The sequence below is a fragment of the Poecilia reticulata genome, linkage group LG4, assembly GCF_000633615.1.
Source record: "Poecilia reticulata strain Guanapo linkage group LG4, Guppy_female_1.0+MT, whole genome shotgun sequence".
In the NCBI taxonomy this organism is placed as follows: domain Eukaryota; kingdom Metazoa; phylum Chordata; class Actinopteri; order Cyprinodontiformes; family Poeciliidae; genus Poecilia; species Poecilia reticulata.
In genome coordinates this window covers 29,865,853-29,887,485 of record NC_024334.1, presented here as the reverse complement: position 1 = coordinate 29,887,485, position 21,633 = coordinate 29,865,853, and the positions used below count along the sequence as shown (strand labels likewise).

Genomic DNA, 21,633 nt, shown 5'->3' with positions numbered 1-21,633 from the left:
GCCTGAGAAACAAATATAGAAATAGTTGCAAGCAGTTCATCTAATGTATTTATTTGTGCATTATAAATACAATGCACAATAAGCCCACAATTGTAATGTAAACTTACAATTTGGGATTCACGTCTTAGAAAGAAAGTTCAAAATCTAATTAATTAATTAGTTAATAATGATGATACAATTTAGAATATGCACAGTAACAAACCATGTGGTGAAGCACAGCTAAGTTTGAACCAATCAAATAAAAGTGACAACCAAATGAAATTATTATTTTACCTTGGCAGACAAAAGAGGCCGGAGACTCTCCGGGGTGAACACGAGCAGTGAGAAAAACCAGCTTCTTCTCCTTCTCTGACCTCACATTTTCTGGGGGGGAAAAAAACAGCAAAAAGTGAATTCAGACTCTGCAGAGGCAGGTTTGAAGTAAGGTAAAAGCAAATAGGGGCATAAAAAAATGGAAAGAGATGGTTTTGTCAATGCATGAAGATGAAGCAGCTCGGGGTAGGGCAATTTGTCATATTAATATGTCTACCATATTGTACTTTAATTAAAGGGGTGGGTCAGAACCCTCAGACTCGGATGTCTGCTTTCACACTGGAGCGCATGAATCAAACATCAAACCAACACTCTGCACAGAATATTCAAAAGTCATGGTGAATTATACATCTACAGGGGTCAGGATGAGGCAGCAACAGGTGTGAGCTGGGAGAGAGAGAAAGCTTCATGCCTGGCTAAGAATTTCTCTCTGGCCTTTGACTTTACAGAGAATGATGGACAGACGCTCTCCCTGTTTCCTTCCCTTCTCATCTCCTTTCTTGGTCCCTATTTGTTTTCCCTTTTTTAAAGGTAAATTCAAACGGTGTAATGTTTAGGAAGGATCAAAAAATGTACACTGGCTCTGATTGGTTGTCTCTGACTGGGAGTGATGCATTTCTGCAAATGGAAATCACAAGGAGGAGGCAGAGGAGCTCAATCACAGTCACATAGTGACTTTGATTTTTTTTAATAAAAGTTACATACTGCAGCTTTAAGACCACAGTGCACCAATCTTTTGATGGCTACTTCCAACATGATTATGCGTCATGTTAAAAAGCTCAACTCTTCTCAGACTGGCTCTGTTATTATGGCAGCGTTAATCCACATGTCAATCCAATATCTCTTTAGGACGTGGAGGAAACAGAGATTCTCATTAAAACTACCTGCAAATCTACAGCCACCAAGTCATTTTTTAATCTATGCCACCAATGAAAAAGGCAGCTCTGAAGTTTGCAGGAGAAGAGTTTTTTTGTGTCTCTGTGTTGGCCTATGATGACCTTACAGATCAGGAAGAGTTTTAAGTTGAAACAGAGAATTTCAGAAGATTTTCTCTCAGAAGTTGGGATCAAAGACCACAAGATATTGCAAATATTAAACTACCAGATTAATCACTCATGGTTTAGTTTACAGTTTGAAGATAATTCCCCAAAAAATATTTAAAAGCAGCACTGCAGACAGGCTAAACAAGCAGCGTCCATCCATTGCATCGCAAGTCCAGTTGAAATCCGAAGAGGTCAAAGTTTTGTTGTTGTGTTTTTCTTTTGCCAGTGTTTTCCTTCTAATCTGCTGTTGCTAATAGATGAAAGTGATTGTGCACCTCATTGCTATACACAAACTTAATATCTTATCGATCCCTTCGCTCTCTTCTGCTGAGCAGAGAAAATGCTAATTAGCAACAGGCTATGCTCCTTTCCTTCTCCTTAATTCCAATTTAACCCCAGAGCAACGTGTGCATTTGAGTCTGTTTAAGTAGTTAGGAGTTGTAAAAAAAAAAAAAATTGCTTTGTTCCATTAAAGTGCTCCGCCAAAGATTTTATTTTGCTTTTTCCTCTTTCTGCCCTTCACAGAGACAAATGGGTTTGCCATTCAGGAGTCTCTGTGGGGCGGAGCAGGATGGTTGTTGTAAATGTGAACGCTTGCATCTTGACTGAATGCAGGCAGTGCAGTGACTGTGAGGTTTCATCTTGCAGAAATTCTGTCTTGGCCTTAAAGCGGAGGCTACCACACAGACCCGAGGAACAAGAACATAGAAGCGACATGCACAGCAAGCAGAGGAAAGCAGTAAACGGACAGACACACATATCCCTTAGTTAAACCAGGAAGCTGGAGCAGGGGAAGCTGCCAAGGTCCCGACTTCTTTGGGAATCCAGCCATCATGGCCATGCTACATTTAGTCTCAGCCTTAGTGTGCCCTTGCTGCTTCATCAAAACTATCTCTTCCAGCAGGCTCTTGGAGTTTACAAAGGATGCACGCTTTATCCCACATCGCTCCGTGTGTCTGTGTGAGTATGTCTCCTCAGAGTGCTAACAAATGCTCCCCAAGCAGTTGTTGTGTTTATGTGCCTGTATCTCTGCTTTGCTGAGCAGCCAAGCATTGTAGCACAAAATTAAGTCCAACTATTCCATGCAGGCTCCCCACAGCATCCTCAGGGAACCTGCAGAAAACAACAACTATAGATGGAGTGAAGGTAATGAAAGACAAAAATAATCATTTTGACTCAGGTGATGGTGGCATTTCACAAGAAAAGGTTGGGGTCAAGTTACAGCTGAGCATCAAGGGCAAAGTGATGCAGCAGCATCTCCTGACCCCAAGGTGGCAGTGAAGATCAAGARCTGGGGCATTAAAGAGAAAGAGAAAGAGAGGTTGACAGAAAAAGAGCAAGTAAGAAAAAAGAAATAGACAAGGTAAGGAATAAGACTGAAGGAAATCTTTCAACACCAATCCCCAAAATCTACAGGCTTTTTCTTGACAGTTTTCAGAAATTGTTGTAAGAGAACAGGAGCAGTAAACAACAACCCTTCAACAATAAATGCTTTCCAAGTGCACCAAGCTAAATGTCAAACCAGCATCACTGTCTTGTCAGCTAGATAAAACACACATTTTGTCACCTAACAGATAGAAAAAAAATCACATTTATTTTTAAAATGATATAAACTCAAGGAAGACTGGAGAAAAACATATGAGAAACTCAAAAGAGCCCTCACAATAAAAAAATAACCTAAATTAATTTGCCTACTGATGGTGAAAGAAATAAAAGGAAGAGAAAAGAAAGAAGGAAGGAAAGAAAGAAAGAAACCTTTCTGTTGTTGCACAGAAATGTAAAAAAAAAAAAGAACAAAGACCTGTTGGTCTGTTGTGTCTTACAGAGGAGTATATAAAGCAAAAAATATATAAAAGACAGAAACAGCTCATGAAAACAGTGTTTAAGGAGAAAAGCTGAAGTCGACCCAAACAGGAATATTACTTAATAAAAATAGCCTCAGGTAAGAATTTACCACTCGACTCACCAAAGCCGGTATGTATAAAATATCCATTCCAAATGGCCCTATGGGAAGAAGCAATTGCTTCCCTTGTTAAATCATGACTTAAGCTACATTTGTAAGGAAGATGAGCTCGATTTTACAAGCTAAAACCAGACCTGATTATTACCCAACATGCAGATACAATAAATGATTTATATAGGATCTCTTTGATGGCTGAAAGATGTGAAAAGAAAAAGCAAAACCTCTAAAAAAAAATAATTTAAAACAGAAACAACATTAGCATCTTTTAGTCTAGAGATGTTACAAAACCGTAAAACTTTGGGACGCCAGGGAAAGTGAGAGCCATAATCCAAAAACATGCAGCAGTGGAGAACCTCCTAGGAGAAATTACTGCAACGGCACATTGACTATTAAACCAAGAGCTCATACAAACAACCCAGGATGACATGTGCAGATCTCTCTGCCTTGGTTATGATTTAAACAATACAAAAAATATTTGGCAAAATGGGAGATATCCAATGCGATCCAAGACTTTTAGGAAAATATTTTGTGGACTGACGAGACAAAAAGGAAACATTGTGTGTATGACCTAAAAGTAACAGAGCATTCACTACCAAACCATCACGCTGACAGTCAAACATGGTGGTAGCAGTGTCAAGTTTTCTTCACTGAGGTTATTAACTCATTTGCCTCCACAGCCAACAGATCTCAATCCAGCAGAGCTCCTCTCTTCATGTGAAGGAATGGAGGTTTCTCAGCAAATCTCCACCAACTTAGGTGACGCCCTCAGGTCAATATGGCTGAACACTCTGAGGGATGTTTCTGAACCCTTGTTGAATCTATGTTCTGAGAATTAAGGCAGTTCTCAAGGCAAATTAGGCTTTGACCTTGTACAATTATTGTGTTTTTAATAAAGTTCCCAGTTAGTATTTTGAGCACTACACAGGGTTCAGCAGCTTTTTATTCTTCTCATTCTGAGCCAGTGGATTTATAACTCTAAAATAAGAGCATAAAGGAAAATAAAATAGAAAGGAAAAACTGTTATGTAGTGAATTAGTAAATGAGGAAACGTAATAAAAACAGTGATTGTGCTATATTTTGGTTTGTGCACGAAGAATGTACTTCCTGCAGGACTGTTCTCATGCTACCACTCCTCCTGTGTAGGGGTGTATTTTTTATACAGCAAGTCTTAATGTTTGGAAGTAGAACTGCAGTAGTATGAAAAGTCACTAATGGAGGAGATGAAATAAGTTCATGTTAAGACAGAACTTTTGTTAAATAAATAAGCTTAGGAACATGTTACTGCTTATGAAACCCAATGCAGAATTTTCATGAGTACCGCAGCCGACAGAGGCTCACTCCACATCTAATTATCCATTACTGAGATCCCTTTTCTCTGTGATTCCATTGCATCAATAAAGTTATTTATTCAATCTAAAACCTAAAGTTTGAAAATCCTCTTAATAAAATGCAACAACACACCACAGGCTTTTCTATGGTACACACTAGTACTTTTTAAAATTGATCTTAGAGAGGCTTCACCTCCTGGGCACTTCCCTTATCATGAAGTAAATGTAGTAAATCATAACTCTTTTGTAGGGTTTATCGAAACTCTTTCCAGTTGTTCTACAACACACCCCAATTAATCAAATACCATAATCTAATATAATTTAACTTGCATTTTAGTGCTTTACTCATGGCTTTTCCTAACATTGAAGACAATAAAAGCCAATATAGTTAATCCTTATACCACAGTGTGACTTCATGTCCAGGAGATGCTGTCATTTCCTCCTGGAGTTTATGCTACACTCCTTCTGTTCCTTCATTTTATTAAGCGCATTGTGATGCGAGTTCTTCACTGCCTCCTTGCTGATCAGAACAGCTCACATCTTCTGAGTGCCGTCAGAACAGCTCAACACACTGTTAAGGGAAAATAAATATATGAATGAGTGTGCATGTAAAAACTGATGGAAGCTGGGGCGGGGAGCGGGAGGTGGTGGGTGACAATGAGTGAGTGAAAGCAGCAAGAAGCAAAATTTATGCCCACACCTCCAAATCAAAGTGCTCCCTCAGCATTTTTCTCACCTGCCAAAGTCATGCGCCGCGCCGCACGGCGCAGTGCAGCTCATTCTCCTGCCGCTTGCCAGGAAGTGGGGGTAAGAAAAAAAATAAAATAAAGTATGTCAAACTCAGATCAGCTCAGATAAATATGTAAATTATGTCGGTGAAGGAAAATGCTGGTGAATAAAAAAAAAGAAAAATACAACATAAATCAAATGAGTTCTGAAGGTCAGTCCTGATTGTGCTGATCAGCTCTTTCTGTGACAGCCCTCTCAGGAACTTTGGGCCCGCTCTAATAAGTTGTGACTTGATGTAATTAACTGAGATCTTGGTCGTCATTTCTCTTAAGCCTGTACAAAGAAAGCCCTGTCAGGATTTCCTGAAGACAAGGCATATATTTAAAAGAAACTTCCCAGTTTAGAAGAAAATTTAATCAAGAAGATGCTCTTAAATCTCACTTGTGTCTAAATGTTTTTGACATGGACGACACTAAACCGTCCATACAAGTCTTACATAGCATTGATTTTTAAATTGAAGCAGATAAAAACAAAATCTAAAAATCTTTACGGCCCAGTATGCACAGTTGCCCTGTTCATCACAAATAAACACAATTTTTCACTGCAGGTCTCAAAAACCAAGGCCTCCCCATATCCCTGTTCTGCGGATTTTACACTATAATAAATTGGCTTCACTTTGGCGAAATGGCAACAAGCCACGCTCGACGCTCTGCTCGCAGCGTAGCGTCGAGGATGGGGCTGAGCCGTAAATTGTCACTGACGTTGTATTTATACAGAGCCTTGAAACGAGAGGCAGCGCTGCGCACTGACCAGCCGAGTGAGGCTCAATGGGCATCAAGCTGTTACACACACACACACACACACACACACACGCACACACACGCACACGCACACACACAGACACACACACACACACACACACACACACCCTCGCTGCACCCGCTGTAACACCACCCTGCTCCCACCTCAAGGACGACCAGACACAGAGAGGCGGAAAGGGGAAAAAAAGAGGCAGGCAGAGAGGGATGGGGCTGTGCACCAAAGTGCAGAAGGCTCTAAAGTGATAAGAGTTTTATGATTCTGTTTTCTTCCCCAGGAATTGACCAGGGCCCTGACTTAAATTTTTGTGTGCTAGCATGTGTGTAGGTGCTGGAGAGCCTGTGGTGTGGTTCAGATTTATTCAGCTCATCTTACTGTGGGGAAGCAAGGGTTCTGCCAAGGCCTCCTCACACATTCATAAAGCATCTCCTGTCACTGAACGCACCGCGAATTACACAGCTAAACCCTTCGAAGAGAGGGGAGGCAGGAAGCTCTTCAGGAAGGGGGAGAAATGACAGAAATATAGATAATTGTTATGTAATAAAGCCTCTGGTTTTTCTGGGACAAACAAGAATGAACATTAATGTACATTACAGTATGGAATGTACATTAATATAAATGGAATGTACACAGACATGGAAAGTTCTTTTGGCAACCCTCGTTATGATGCGTAAGAAAACATTAAAATAAATAGATTTTCACTTGCAGTAGCAAAATGTCATCCTGAAAAATAATCCAGTATTTAATTTGAGAACATTATGCAGCAGGAGAAATAAAATGAATGTTAATAAATAATTACTAAAGAAAATCATGGGCAGCCCAATACCCTAAAACATAAATGTAACTTACATGTATTTATGAAGATTTTGATAGTAAGCTACTGCAGTAAAGTTAGTTGTAAGGCTTTTTACACACCTTTACCATGGGCACCAATTAATACATTAATTTACATTACTAGTGGAAGGGACACAAACAGCAAGATAGTTTCCAATACCAAAGCACCAAAACTGATGTAATTGTGATTTAAAAGTGCGCTCAGTCAAATCCAGCATAATCTATTGTTTTGTGGTATCACACCTGGGGAGGGAATCTGTTTTCAAGTGATATTCTTTCTATTGCAAATAGAAAGTATTTGCTTTGCTTGCTGCAAATTAACCTGATGAAAAATGGCTTGCCATCCTTGCCTAGCTAGCTGACATTTTAAGATGACTTATGACGCGACAGCAGATTGTCAGGGTGAAAAACAAAATTCATCAATCTTCACTCCATCCTGCGACCGGAAACAGGAACTGGAAACCTGTCCAGGGTGTACCATGCCTCTCGCCCGATAACTGTTGAACACTGGCACCCCTGCAACCCTGCAAGGAGCTGATGGACGGACAGATGGACGGACGGACAGAGATGGAAATTCAAAAACTGTTTCAGTGGCTCGTTTGTCTGGACTTTGACTGCTAAGATGTTTTCCAAATATCAGGTGGTTCTTCAAGATGACGGTAATACATTTGCAGCCGGCAATGCAGATGACTGCTAGAGTTCATCTCAGTGGAATAGGCCTGCAGTTTCTTGAGTTTGACGTGGTACAGACAAAAGGATTAAAAACTAATCTGGTAGTCACAAAGTTGAAACGTTAATTGAATTGGATGAGCCACTGATTGATGTCACGACCGATGCAAATCTGAGTTATAATGACGGAAAAGGCATTGCTGTATTTTCTTCTTTTACTTGTAAATTTATTCAATATGTGTGTAACCTCAGCCGAGAGGCAAACTCTCCTAAGATTATTCTACAACTCGTGTGCTGTGCAAAGTCTTGTGTCTCTACTATGAAAAAGACACAAACCAGTGCCAAAAATAAAAGAGGACAAGCTGATGAGATATCTTTTTTTCAGGTGAAGTCACCCCCACATACTCATTTCCTCTATCATGACTATCAGGGTTATGTGCGCAGCTGAAGAGCTCAATCAAAAGCAGAGGTGCTTTGGTCAGCGGTCGGTAAGGAGAGGATTACAATGCCCACGTTGAGACTCTGTGATTGGCATCACATTCAGACAGAAAGTGGAGGAACAGAAAGGGAGGGCAAAGAAAATTGGTTGGCAAAGTGATAAAAGCACTGACTTGAAGGGAGCAGGAGGCGGGGAATAAAAAAGGAAACGATAGAAGGGCGAGAGCAGAGGAAACCCTTGAGAAGGAAGCATGTAAATACGCCAACAGTGTGCCTCTCAAGTGGAGATGAAGAGGCGACAGGACAAAAAAGCTCTGAGCACTGTGTGATTATGGATCAATTTGCTCCAATCAAGCCCCTTATGGCTGGTCCCTGTGAAATGGAGAGATTTCTGTTCCTCAAGGGCAACCGTGATGACAGTGGAGGTCACAGACGATGGGAGTGACAGACTGAGACGCGCAGACAAAGGGAGACGAGTGTTGGAGAGACAGGAAGGAGGGGAAACAAGGTGCTATCCCACCATCAGTATTCAGGCCTGAGCTGAAGGGCTTTCTAATTATGTTAATGGGGAGATGGTGGTGAAATGCAGGCCTTTGGCCATCATTGACCACACAGCAGAGAGCTATCACTGTGAGCTGTGGGACTATTTGGGTGACATAGATGAACACACTATGACCATCATATTAAATTCCCTACCACAATATTAAAGAAGAGCTGCTCTCTTTGATTCACAGCTTCTAACCTTTTAAAACATATATTCAGAAGTGAGTTCTGCTGTAATGGTGATAACACCCAGCAGTTAAACACCCTGGAGTGCTCTTGTACATCACTACAGCAAATAGCAGCTTCAGTCCACAGAGCAAAAAGCTGCTACATTGACACCACTTTCAATTGGTCCTTTTTCTAGGACATGCGTTTAACTTACGTTAATATAACTATATAGGTTTTAATAGCCTATTTACATAGAGTAAAAGACAACATTTCACAGTTTAACTCCAGTGGGGACAGAAATCAGTCAGGAAAGCCAACATTATGTATTTTATAGCTTTAAGACTGAAAAATTATCAAAGAGTGCATCGGTTATTTTGACATAATGAACATGAATTCATGAATATACGCTCTTAACCACTGCAGAGTAGCTGGGGACATGTCAAGCATGGAGCCCATCTGTGAAAGATTATGTATTCAAACATCATAGCACGAATATTAGAGATGCACAGAGAAACCAGATGGTGACCAGAATCTGATGATTTTCAGCTCGATCGCTCCGAACTGATGAGGAGCCGGTCAGAAACTCAAAAGTCAATTTTTTCCCCCCAATTAATGAAATAGTCTTGCTGAGTGTTATGAAGTTAAGCTGACAACTCTCTTTAGTGTGGATTAGTGTACGTTACTGAATGAAGAATGGTATTTTTAACACTATTCCTCTATCGTCTGATATTGTTGTTCTACAAGACAAATCTGAATCAGATTAAAACTTTACCAGAACTTTCCAATTTCTTGATTGGAAATTGGCTACACATAATCAAATTGCTTACGATAAGAAAAGTCTTCGCACGTTACTGTATCAGCAGGGTGCAGCACGATCAGCATGGGTACATTTCCTTAGTTACGTCATATATCATCCTCCTAACGCTCCTCCTACTGCGCTACCAAACTGTGGGTAGAAAATGGGCTGTTGCACATGGCTCATTTATGTATTCAAGAGTATGGCATTAAAAGGACAAAACTGTAAATGTGCAAAATACTGAACAGGTGAAATGGCCACCCTATTTTAATACCGACAATGTCTAATTATGTATCCTGCCTGAAACCATGTTGGCCTACTCTGTAGAGGGTGTGAAATTACGGAAAATCAAACTGACTCTTTTGTAACATCTGCTAAAACCAATCCTGAATTGTCAGACAAGCCACTTTCCTAACAAATAAGAATCTAGGAGACCTTTTTTTCTATGATTACAGCCTGTTCATCTTTATTCCTTCAGAGCCAGTAACAGCATCAGGATTTTCTTCATACACTTTAGATGCCACCCATATCTCCTAAAGTCTCACGCTGTTCTCTAAAAGCCCTCTAAGTCTTCAGAATTACTGTGATAGACAGTCAGCATAAAGGGCATAACAGAGATCCACAAACACAGAGACAAAGCGGGAGCTCTGTCAAGTATCAAAAGCAATAGGCCCCTTTTAGCGATAGGATACGGACATCTGGAGCAAAGTCAGAGGCGGAGATTGCTTAGGGTTTCAAGGCATTGGTCACAGGCCTTTCGGAAACCCTGACTCCTCTCTTGGCTTCAGAAAATGATGACAGGAGGAGAGGCACATAAAAAGGAGGGATGGCTGGTCTGCGCGCAGCATGATACAGAATCAGAGGCAGCCAGTAATAGCCTTTTTTGAAGAATGCACCACTGAACTTTAAGGGCCGTCTTGCTTGAAAGGACAAGTTACAAATAGGAAGAAAGGAGTGAGAGAAATGATTTCCCTGGGATATACCCCCCGCTGTGCTGGCCTATCGCCACACCACACTGTAAGAGCGCATTTGTGCGCATGTGTGCATTGGAGCACGTACGTGACTGTGTATTTGCAGAACGCAATCAACTACAAAAAAAAAAAAAAAAGGCTACATGTGCACAAACTGACACAAAATACATGACCATGTCCCTCTGCGTCTGATAAAACGAGAGGTTGGAGCCTGGTCCTGAATATCAGTGAGATGGCAGAAAGAAGCTGTAACTAAAACTAATTTGACACACTGTGCAGATGGGGAGTCCAATGTACAGACACAACTGATGTGTAGTTCTTTATTGCTTTGTCTCTTCATACCTATCAATAATTTCTGAGACACAACGAAGCAGCTGGGTTGAGGCAAACAACCATAGAGCATCCCAGCTTTAATAACCACACTCATGCCTCCTAGCTATGTCTTTGAGTCAGTTTTTCTTTTTCCGCTTCTGGAAGGTCCTACCTAAAGCTTTCTACCTTGTCCATAGCTACACCAAGTTTGAAATCAGACTTCTTCTCTGTGGTTTTGCTCAAATTATTTGTTATTGTTTATTTATTGTTGACTGAATGCGGCGTGTGAGCGTGCGTTGCACGGCTCGCCTCGGCCGGGGCGGCAGCGGCAATGTCATTCAGCAGTTTAGTAACAGTCCATTACCTTGTTAATACCAGTCTAATGGGCAGTCTGCTATTTTAAAAACACAGCCATGTTTGTGCCATTAACAACCACTTAGTGCTCGACTCGAATCAACAGGCCGCTGGGACGCACCAAAACAACATTAAAAGCAACAAAAGACAACGTGATAATATGCACTCTTCATTAACAAAAAAGGCTGAGCACATTTCTTCCTTAATTTGCACATGAAAGAGCTCCCAAATGTGGAAAATGTTAGAAGGAGTATTGTATGGTAAAGCAGTTTTGTTTTCTTGGTATTATACCAGTCTACAATTTAGCAAATGGTCTAAAACATCTTAAGTGGGTCAATAGAAAGAAAGAGTTGTGTAGGTTCGACATATTCTGAAATGCGAAGTTACAGGATGAAACTGCTTCATTGTAACATTTATACATCAACTCCCACCATTATGTCTATGGTGGGAGAAATACTTCGCCTTATTAAAACATGAACTCTGTGAACGGTGCTTTGCTGTGTGCGCATGTGGTGCCCCTGTAGTTTGGGGCACCAAAAGGCTCAGTGGTACAGCGGATGCTTCATATGCAGAGGTTGCAGTCCTCAGTCATCCTCGCTTCCATTCCCAGCCCCAGACCTTTAGCTGCATGTCTTTCCTCTTCTCTCTCTCTGCCCAGATGCAATGAATAAAGTCTACTAGTGAATCATAAACCTTGGGGAAAAAAAACCTTTAGTTCAAGAATGTGGTGCCAGCCAAGTTCAAGTGTGTGTGAAAGTAGATGCAGTGATACTTTTGGCAATATAACACTTTTCACTGTGCATGTTTATATTACCTAAATAAATTTCCAAGAGACTCATCAATTCTGTACGATAAACACAGGTTTAACCCCACACTAAATGTTAACACACACACACACACACACACACACACACACACACACACACACACACACACACACACACACACACACCTTATGGCTGAGTCTTTAAATCAAAATGTAATGAATTACATTACAGGGCCTTTGTCTACTCGAGGAAGGTGGCTCTCCTTGAATTGTAGGAAAAGATTGATGCCCTCACAACATGGCTAACACATAGACATAAATCAAAAGATACAGGGTTTTGTTGCCTCTGCTTACCCCCAACAGCAGTATTTTGCCACTGCTAGTGCAGTTTCTGACACTTTTATCCCTGACAATTGTGTGTTATACTGAGGGTTGCACTCTGTGTTCTCACATAAGAAAAAACAGTGTGACATTCAGTCAGTGAAAATGGCTCCAACAGTGTGCTGTCGAAAAGAGTTGTGTTTTCCTACAGAAACTGTGAGGACTGGTCAAAACGCTGGAAGAAAGAAAATCAGTGATCCACACAAACCTTGAATCCACACCTTTAAAATGTATTCAAGAAACAACCAACATCCTGAAATCACGTTTCACGGTGACATACATATGTTAGCATTACGCTAAAACCATTTTTCATTCATAAAAGTATTTACACCGCCTTGAATAAATATGTGTACATTTTGAATTTTGTCACGTTTATATTTTAAAACCAAAGATCTTAGAATATTTTATACAGATATTTTGTGATAGACCATAGATTGAAAATCTGTGAACATCCGTTTTGTATACTATTGGATTTAGGTCTGGACTTTGACTGGGCCATTAAACACATTTTGATCTAAATTATTTCATTGCAGCTCTGATGCATGTTTACTGTCGATGTCCTGCTACAAGCTGAACCTTTACCCTCTAAAACGTTTTCTTCCAAAATTGTCCTACATTTTATTCCCTCCATCTTCTCACCAGTTCCTGAGGAAAAGCCTCCCCACAATATGATTCTGCAACATGTACGTCTCACTGAGAGGATGGGGTGTTCAGGGCGAAGTATCGTATTCATTTTACTCCACATGTGGCACTTTGCATGAAGCCAACAAATTTAAGCTGTTCTGTTCTTGACCAGAGCATCTTAAGCTTTTGTTGTTTGGCGGGTCTTGATGGTTTGCAACAAATTGCAAAGACAATATTTAATGGATTGTTTCAAAAGTGGCTTTTTTGTTGCTCATCTTCAATAAATGGCCACGTTTATTGGCCATTTTATTGAACTATTACACTAGGTAATAGTTGCTGCCATGTCAACAACTATCACGTATGCGCAGTAGAACAAGTAGTTGTTGTTGTGCTGTTTATAGATTGTCTCACTTAGACTGTTTCTCTGGAGCTACCCTGGCCTGTGAATTTATTACCAATCTTTGTGTGGATGATAGATTGAACAGTTATCTATGACATGAGCTTAGGATATTGTTTTATGGGCTAGTTTTCCTTTCCACTGTCACCACATGCACACTATCAGGAATCACTGTAAAGTTAAGGATTTGATGAAGTTGAGCTTTCGTTGATAGAAACCTTTTTATCAATTGGCAAAATAAACTAAACTTAACCATATTGTTTTATAATTAGCATAGATTAGGACTGCATATGAATGACATTGAAGATCTATAAGATTGGATTAAATTGACTACAGTATGTAGAATGGATCTGTTTGTGTATTTTTTGGGGGACAAAATTACAAACATCAAAAATAAAGAAAAAGAAGGGGTGTGAATATTTTTTGCAAGACTACGTATTTCAGAATCCGTAGCTTATTTCCAAACTTTTGAATGAAGTGTGGGGAAAAGAAGCCCTGGAACGTTCTCACAGTCAACTTGGTTGCATCAATCTTTTAAACAGACTTTGAACTTGGCTGTGGCTGTGTTCAGCTCTTTAGTGATTTCCAAAGCTTTCAGCTGCTAATTGGGGTTCCTTCTGTCCTTTTTTCTCCTTTAAACACAGACTCATTTCAGAAGCTCATGAAAGCAGATTATTTTGGATTGCTTCTTATTCTTTAGCATGTTTAAAATGGTTTGTAAAGTATGAGCCAGTTTTGTGGTGTCTGCTCCTTACTGATTTCTGTTATGTGGAACAGGATTGATAATTTCAGTGAGTCTCTAACTTAGATAGCAAAAAAAAAATACATATATATATATCTCCCTAAAAAAGGTTCAGTGAATTCCATTTTTCAGCAAATTGACAAATAAATTGAGCTTGTTAGTGCACAAAACAATTTATTTCTTCTTATCGAATTAATTTAGGAAAACATTTGAATTTTAATTTGCAGAAACAACAAAATATCTTCTCGCAATGCCACTATCAGGCCAGCACAACTGTGGTACAGATGCATGAAAGTAATTAACTCTGCCACAGTGCCGTGGAAAATCCTGGGGACTCGTAGCTGAAATTCATCTCACTGTGGGGAACAAAGTGGGGAAAATATTAAGAATTATTTCTATAACGCAAAATTAAAAAAGTCAATAAAGAAAAATCCACAAGAAAACAAAGCTTTGGAAAAGAAAGTTTTCATGATGCTTCCTACATTTGGTACATATTGAAAATTTTTAGCTACTACCAGGGAGAGTTTTTTTTTTCCTTTTTAAAAGGCAAAAGGTATCTTTCAACTATTAAGTTGTTTTATTTGTGATTTTCAACCTGGAAGGGCCAAAGCAAACGACTGACCTTTCTCCTGTTTAGATTAATTTACTATGTTGCAAATAAGCAATGCTTATATGATGATATTGCTTTCTAAATTTCACGTCTTTATACTCAGATTAACACCTATGAGGGGGGGTTTATGTTTTGCTTTTGTTGTTAATCTGACCATCCTTTAGTCAATTTCAAAAAATGCAATGGATTTTAAACATCATTATGTTTTGAGGAAAGACCAACCGCTAACATACTTTTTTGCAATAATTTTGGTCGTGCTCTGTCTAGCCAGAAGTCGCCACATTTGTCTGTTTTGTGATCGAAAGCAAACTGCAGTAGTCTGATTTCAGCCAGCTGATTGGAAGTGCGTAGCGGCAGGTGTGAGAGGACTTTTCTACTCTGTGCTTATAGAGCATGGAGAAAACTACGATTACTCAGAGACTTTAACTTGTATCTCATTAAAAGGACTTTAAAGTGTAAGAACTAGTTTTAGTTTTGGAACCAAAGCTGTTTAAAACCTTAGTGTATCTTGATGTTAGTAACACTAAATACCTGAATGTGAACTAATAAAGGTTAATCATTTGTAGAATAGTTAATATTTAATTTGCTAAATTTTACAGTTAACATTGGTCATCCATTCATTTTTTTTTTTAATTTAAACTTCCCTCTAGTGCCTGTTGTATTAGTCAGTTGTGAATTATAAAAGAAAACGGAAAATATTCACTGGGGAAGCTGGGTAAAATGGGGCGTGACAGACTCTGAATTAAAATGCAGCGAACGCCAAGTGAATACAGACGTTCAGTTGATGTATAATTCAAGTGATGAAAATAAACTTTTAGTTGTGAAATTAAACAAGAAGTGAAACACTAATTCAGCTCATCACATCCCTCCTCCTGATTGGCTTGCCTGATGCAACAACTGTGTGATGGTTGGTTTAGGATTAACAGGGTTTCCATGACAACATGTTGAGTTGTGTTGGAATGCAAGGGTGTGTGTGTGTGTGTGTGTGTGTGTGTGTGTGTGTGCGTGTGTGCGTGCGTGCGTGTGTGTGTGTGTGCGTGTGTGTGCGTGCGTGCGTGTGTGTGTGTACTTGTTTGAAGTGGCGGGTTTTTTTAACAGCTTTGATCAGGGAAATGTTTGTAGTGGGGGGAAAACCTGGAGAACAAATACGACTTTAGAGAGATTAGCGATCTGTGAACAGACACACACTCTCTCTCTCTCACACACACACACACACATGGTGGAAGGGCTGTGAAAAAGTCAGCTTTCAAAATGAAATCAGCAACACAGAGACAGACAGGTCCTGAGCAGAAAATTACACTATTTCTATCCTTCTGCTGTGATGGAAAATAAAAAGTAGCCATATCTGCTGACTGACATGTCGGCGTTCTTTGCCTCTCCTTCACACCCGGCATGCTCATCTGTTTCAAGAAACACACCAGAACAAGTGATCCACATCACAGTCTGTTTGTGTGTGTGTTTGCTTCACACCTGCAGGTCAGGTTAAATCAGTGCTGAGGAGATGCCAGGTGAGTGCTTTAGCAGCAAAGGTGTGACCACCTCCCCACGCTCCTCCATCAAGCTATACTAAGAAGCATTTGAGCCCGTGTGTCAGCAAACTCTATGAGCGCGCACGCATGAGAGGACAAGTCAAATGGGCGCACCAGGAGCTGTGATTCAGACAAATACATCCTCACCGCTCGAGCTGCTCCCAGCCCCAGCCCAGATGGACAGCACCATATCGCTTCTCAGAGCCACAAACACATTACTCAGTCCCCAAGGTGGGAGGATAAGTCATCCGCTAAGGTCACAGGGAGGTGTTGTGTCTTTTACTGCAAGTAGTTCAGAGTTTGAAAAATGGAGCTACGAGCCTGTAACAGTAGCTGCACAATCAGAATGATAGAAGGTGGCAACACGCTGAAGAAATCCATAAAGTAATCTCCCTCTGATGGGCCTGTCCCGGGCATCTTATGTTAAGAAAAGACGGATACTTTGTTATATTTTATTCTTAGAAATAACTTATCAGCTTTAGCAACGCATATTGAGGAAAAAAAAAAACAACACTTTGTCTCCTCAGAGATGGCTGGATTTTCAAATGTTACCTGCACAACATGTGAGCTTGAAATATTGTTTATCGGGCCTGAGCAGTAAAACGCATCAAAAGACCTACTTTGTGATCTCAGCAGATATTCTGAATAAGTTGCCGTAGTGTCCACTCAATTTGCAGGGAGATGTGACTTTTGGGCCTGGAGTAATATGTTCCAGTCAACCTCAAGAGAGTGATTTATTTAAATCAAAACTCTAAACACAATGGAAGTTGTAAACAAATTAAGTGTCCTTGAGAAAAGCTGAAGAGCTTTTCATCTTAAGGAAACCAAGCCCGTTGTTTCAGAGAGGAACGTGGGTGGCACCCTGTGCAGCTGAGAACAGGGTAACTAGGATTGGTGCCTCATGAGGACCTCATTGCATATTATCTCATCCATGGAGAATTTCTAGGATATTTAATTGGTTGGGAGCATGGCGATGGAAAGAGAGGCTCATCCAAAGCATCATTTATTCAACAAACCATCACAACACCGTCATTCTTTGTCAACTTTCAGGTAGTTTAGTGTTTTTGTGTTTGTTTTCTTTCACATTTGTAATCTACAAAAGTAGATCTAGAAAAGAAAGGTACGCGTAATATTGTCACTCTAGACTCATAACCTACTGACAAGACTGAAGAAAATCTAAACAATGTGCAGAAAAGAGCTAAATAAATTAATGTTGCACAAGGGTTCATCTCAGCCAAGTCAGTTTTTAATGAGTTTGCTTAATTTGCTTAATTTTAAATGTAAAAGATCACTAATTGCTCAATATCACATTAAATGTGTGCAGCGCATTGTGTAATCTACTTTTCCCTGTTATTCAAAGGGGCTGAGTGAGGTCAAGAAACAAGGGGCTGCGGCGGCCCAATCAAACCCTGAGAAGGAAGTCCAGGGGGAGCAGCCTGGAAAATGGTGATGCAATATTAATTGGCAAAGGTGCGTGCCACGGAGCGCAGGGCTGTGCAGGGTTTGTCTCTCAAAGGAGAAGCTGTCAGGAGAGGCAGAAGACAGACAGGATGAGTCTCTGACCTTGTCTGTCAGCTGGTGGAGAAGAGGAATGCTGGGAAAGGAGACCTACTGACACTAAGATCAACACTTTGCCAGTGTATGGCAAGCCTTCAGGGACAAAACAGAAAGAATGAGAGACACACACACACATAATCTACATAAAATTTTACCTAACTTGTATACACTACAAAAGAATGATATATGGCTGTATGAAGGCACTATTCCTGCTTTACAAATCACAGTGTAGTTTAAAGATGCCATCATTAAAATGTCACAATTTAATTTCACCGCTGCCAGTGTCGAGACACAGCCGAGGTTTTAAATGGTTATGACTTTAAACCTCCTGTTCTACAGCTGGAGTTTCAGTATTGAAAACAAGGATCTTGCTCTAACTCAACTCTTTAATAGTTGAGCTTAAGTTATTACTGAACTTAAACAAACAGCTCATCTCAGACATTGCATTCCTCACAGTTGAGCTAAGAAACTGCAATAAAAAAAACAGCCAGTACTTCCTATTTTACAAAATAAAAGCACTTTCTGCAATAGTTATTTCAAAATAAAATAATGTGCGTGCTCCATTGCATCCACTGTATTTTACCCAGAAAACAAATTGTTGTTTTAAATCACAAATCCACCTTAAAAATAACCAAACTGAACATCTCACAACACTTCCAAACCAGATGCCAGAAAAAACGCTGAACTGACCAATTCACTCCAGCAGACATCTCTGTTAAGAAAAGAAAATCAGTGTCGATTCAACAGATGTTTGTCAGCAAACCAGCTTAACAGAAACACTGGCTGAGCCTCGGAGGTCCTACAATTAGAAAGTTGTGGGTTTGATTCTCCAGCTTCTTCCTTTCAAATATAGATGTATGGGTATGTGCATGTTTACAAGTGAGTGTGGGTTTAGCGTCATGTGCTTTGATTTGTCAGTACCAATAAAGCACTACATAGATTAATTCCACTAAAATTTACAATAAAGAGAAAATTGGCCAAAAATAGAAATGATTTTGTAGCAAGTATTTTTACTTAAACTATTAGCAGGTGTTTATCCTAAAGTCTGTTTATCCAAAGCAGATAAATATGTGGTAGAGAGAACACTAATACAACTAATAATCAGTAACATCCAGACAGTAGGTCATTTGCAATTAGTAATTTTTTATCTTAATTTATTTCCTTCTTTTACTTCTGATAGAGCTAAATGAATAATACTAAGAATAACTGTTTCTTTTCTTTGATAAACAACTTTGGTTAAAAATTTTGGAACCATTGTATTTTTACTGAATTGTAGTACGCATGGCGGCCTGTTTGATTCGGTTTCATTTGGTTTCTATTTATAAGCAAAAAGACAACACTGTTTCAAAAGAAGGTCTTTAGAAACTAACCAAAATAACTCGCTCCCTGAGCTAACTATGCTTACAAAGTTGGGTGGCCATAAAACCAAAAAAGATACAAAGAAAAAATACGCAATTCCATTTTATTCCTGATGGACTTTTGATGCTGTTGACCTGAAGAGTGAGTTGTGCAACACAAGCATGTGGGAGAGAGAAATGTGTCACTTGAGGATGCAGAAACAATGGACACATGTCATCTCCAATTAACCCCCTCCCATCTGTCTGTCTCTGGTTCTCTTTTCACTGTTTAAACTGTAAACATCGTCACAAAAAATAGCCTTCGCTCAAGACAAGGGACCGTTCCGCCTCCCATGTGCCTGATTAAATTCAAAGTTTTTTTATTAATATTTGATTTAATTATTCCCTGTCACATTAGATATGATGCATTAAATTATTATTACCGGCGCATTTAATAATTCAGGCTGCCAAGCCGTGTGTTTCGCCGACAGTGCCGTGGAGTGCTCTGACCTGCTACGGAGCGCCCTCCAGGGACGCCGTGGAGATCTGCCTCCTCCGCAGGCGGCAACAAACCCGCCTTTTTGCTAGGAGGTCGAAAACAACTAATGAATTCAAAAGAGACAAACCCATTAAGCTGTGGGCAGACTTCATGTGCATTGCAAACTTTTACAGTAAACTAATACCCATATCTTTTTATCTGAATTAACCCCAGGGTAATCTTGGTATCAGCGGAGGTTTTAGCCACGCAGAAACAGAGAGTTGTTAGTTCCTCTGCCAAAGACAGAGTGAAACATCATGCCATGATGGTATTGTTCTGACAAATGAGTCTCTGGCTGCACTCTGGTCTTGGCATTCACTTATGAAATAATTCATCAGTCCAATTGGCTCTCCTGCCTCGCCTGCTGCACAGCTGCACCCTTTCTCTTACTTGTGGCATGCATAAACTCAGCCACATCGAGGAGAGATACAGGTAAAACAAAAGGGATTACATGCCACATCTATGCCGCTTCTCAGGGTTCCCATCCTGTTTTTTTTGTTTTTTTTTACCCACAAGTCTTTTTTAATTCATCCTCAACACCTCGCGTTGGATCCTTTGCTGTGCTTCCTCCCGTCTCTCCTCCTTCCTCTCTTCGCCCCCCGTCTGAGATCAACACCTTGCCGAGTGCAGGTGCAAGGCTGCCGGCAAACTGTCAGCTTGAGTCTCCTTTACTTAAACACACACGCACTCCCGCAGCTTGGCTCCAACACAGGCGATTCCCACTCTTTGAATTGGTCTCCACACAGCGAGCTAGATTACAGTCTCACTGTCAACACGTAAAGAAAGACTAGCAGTGAGTGCGCTAAAGGTTGGGAAACACTTGCTGGGCACATGGAAGGAAAATAGATTCTTTCAAGATAAAACAATGAAACACCCGTGTTTCTACTGTAGCTCTGAAAAAAAAAAAAAAAGCGGAATATTTTCCAGCACACCACTGCTGCATCTTATGTAAAGGTTTCTATATCTTTCATCACTTGATAATTCCCACTAATCCATCATAAATGCCTACCAGATTAAAATTCAAAGTAATCTCCCATATTTCACCAACGCGTTTCTTCTGACTAGAAGTAATGTTACAGCTTTGGGAAAAGTTTATGAGACTTCTTTTACAAAGCTGATTAAAAATGCTGAGCAACAGGTGGGGGAGAGGCACCACTGCTACTGATAAATAAAGACCGGGTTGTCACAGATCCTTCAAGATGCTGAAGTCTCACATGTTAACCATCTGAAAGTTACATTATCAGTACAGTGATGTTACTGGACTACTTGTCAGTAAGTTACATTGATGAATAATTTGTTATTCTTATGAAAAATCGACATTCATTTATATCTGTAAAGTTAAAACCACTCATTTTATAGATTAATATTTCCATCACAAATATAAAACAAAATGTCAGAACCATCAGAACGTTTTTTTTCTGTCATGAGACATTATTTAGCTTCATATTCTACAGATCAGCCTCTGTGTGTTATATCTAATGTAAAGGTATAACACAAAGAAAGCTGATATAGAGCAACTTCTGCAGTTGTAACAGCCTCAGAGATTTAATAAGGATTAAGATCAACAACCACAAAATGACTAAATACTAAACAGTCAAAAAATTTGATATTTGTTCAGATTATATGCATATGTGATCTTCTGAAAAACATTAAAATGCAAAAACCAAAACCTCCACACACACACATGGCCTGAGTGGTGACCTCCATCGCTGCGGACAAGAAGATGGTGATGGTCTGCATCGCCCGGGGTCATCTGACAGCTCCAAACAAGACGCTCATTAACACCAGCCCATTAAAAGCACCTGCTGGCAGAGGCTGGTGTGTGCAACTGTGTGTGTGTGTGTAGGTGTGTGTGTGTGTGTAGGTGTGTGTG

General features: G+C 40.0%; 1 protein-coding gene across 1 annotated transcript in view; it reads right to left on the bottom strand.

Moving 5' to 3' along the window:
• LOC103464064 (cytosolic carboxypeptidase 6) overlaps positions 1-21,633 on the bottom strand; it is a 311,033-nt gene that overhangs the window by 36,157 nt on the left and 253,243 nt on the right. The window contains exon 7 of the mRNA XM_008407873.1: positions 274-363. Coding sequence (XP_008406095.1) covers positions 274-363 — 90 coding nt within the window. The remainder of the gene's footprint in view (positions 1-273; positions 364-21,633) is intronic.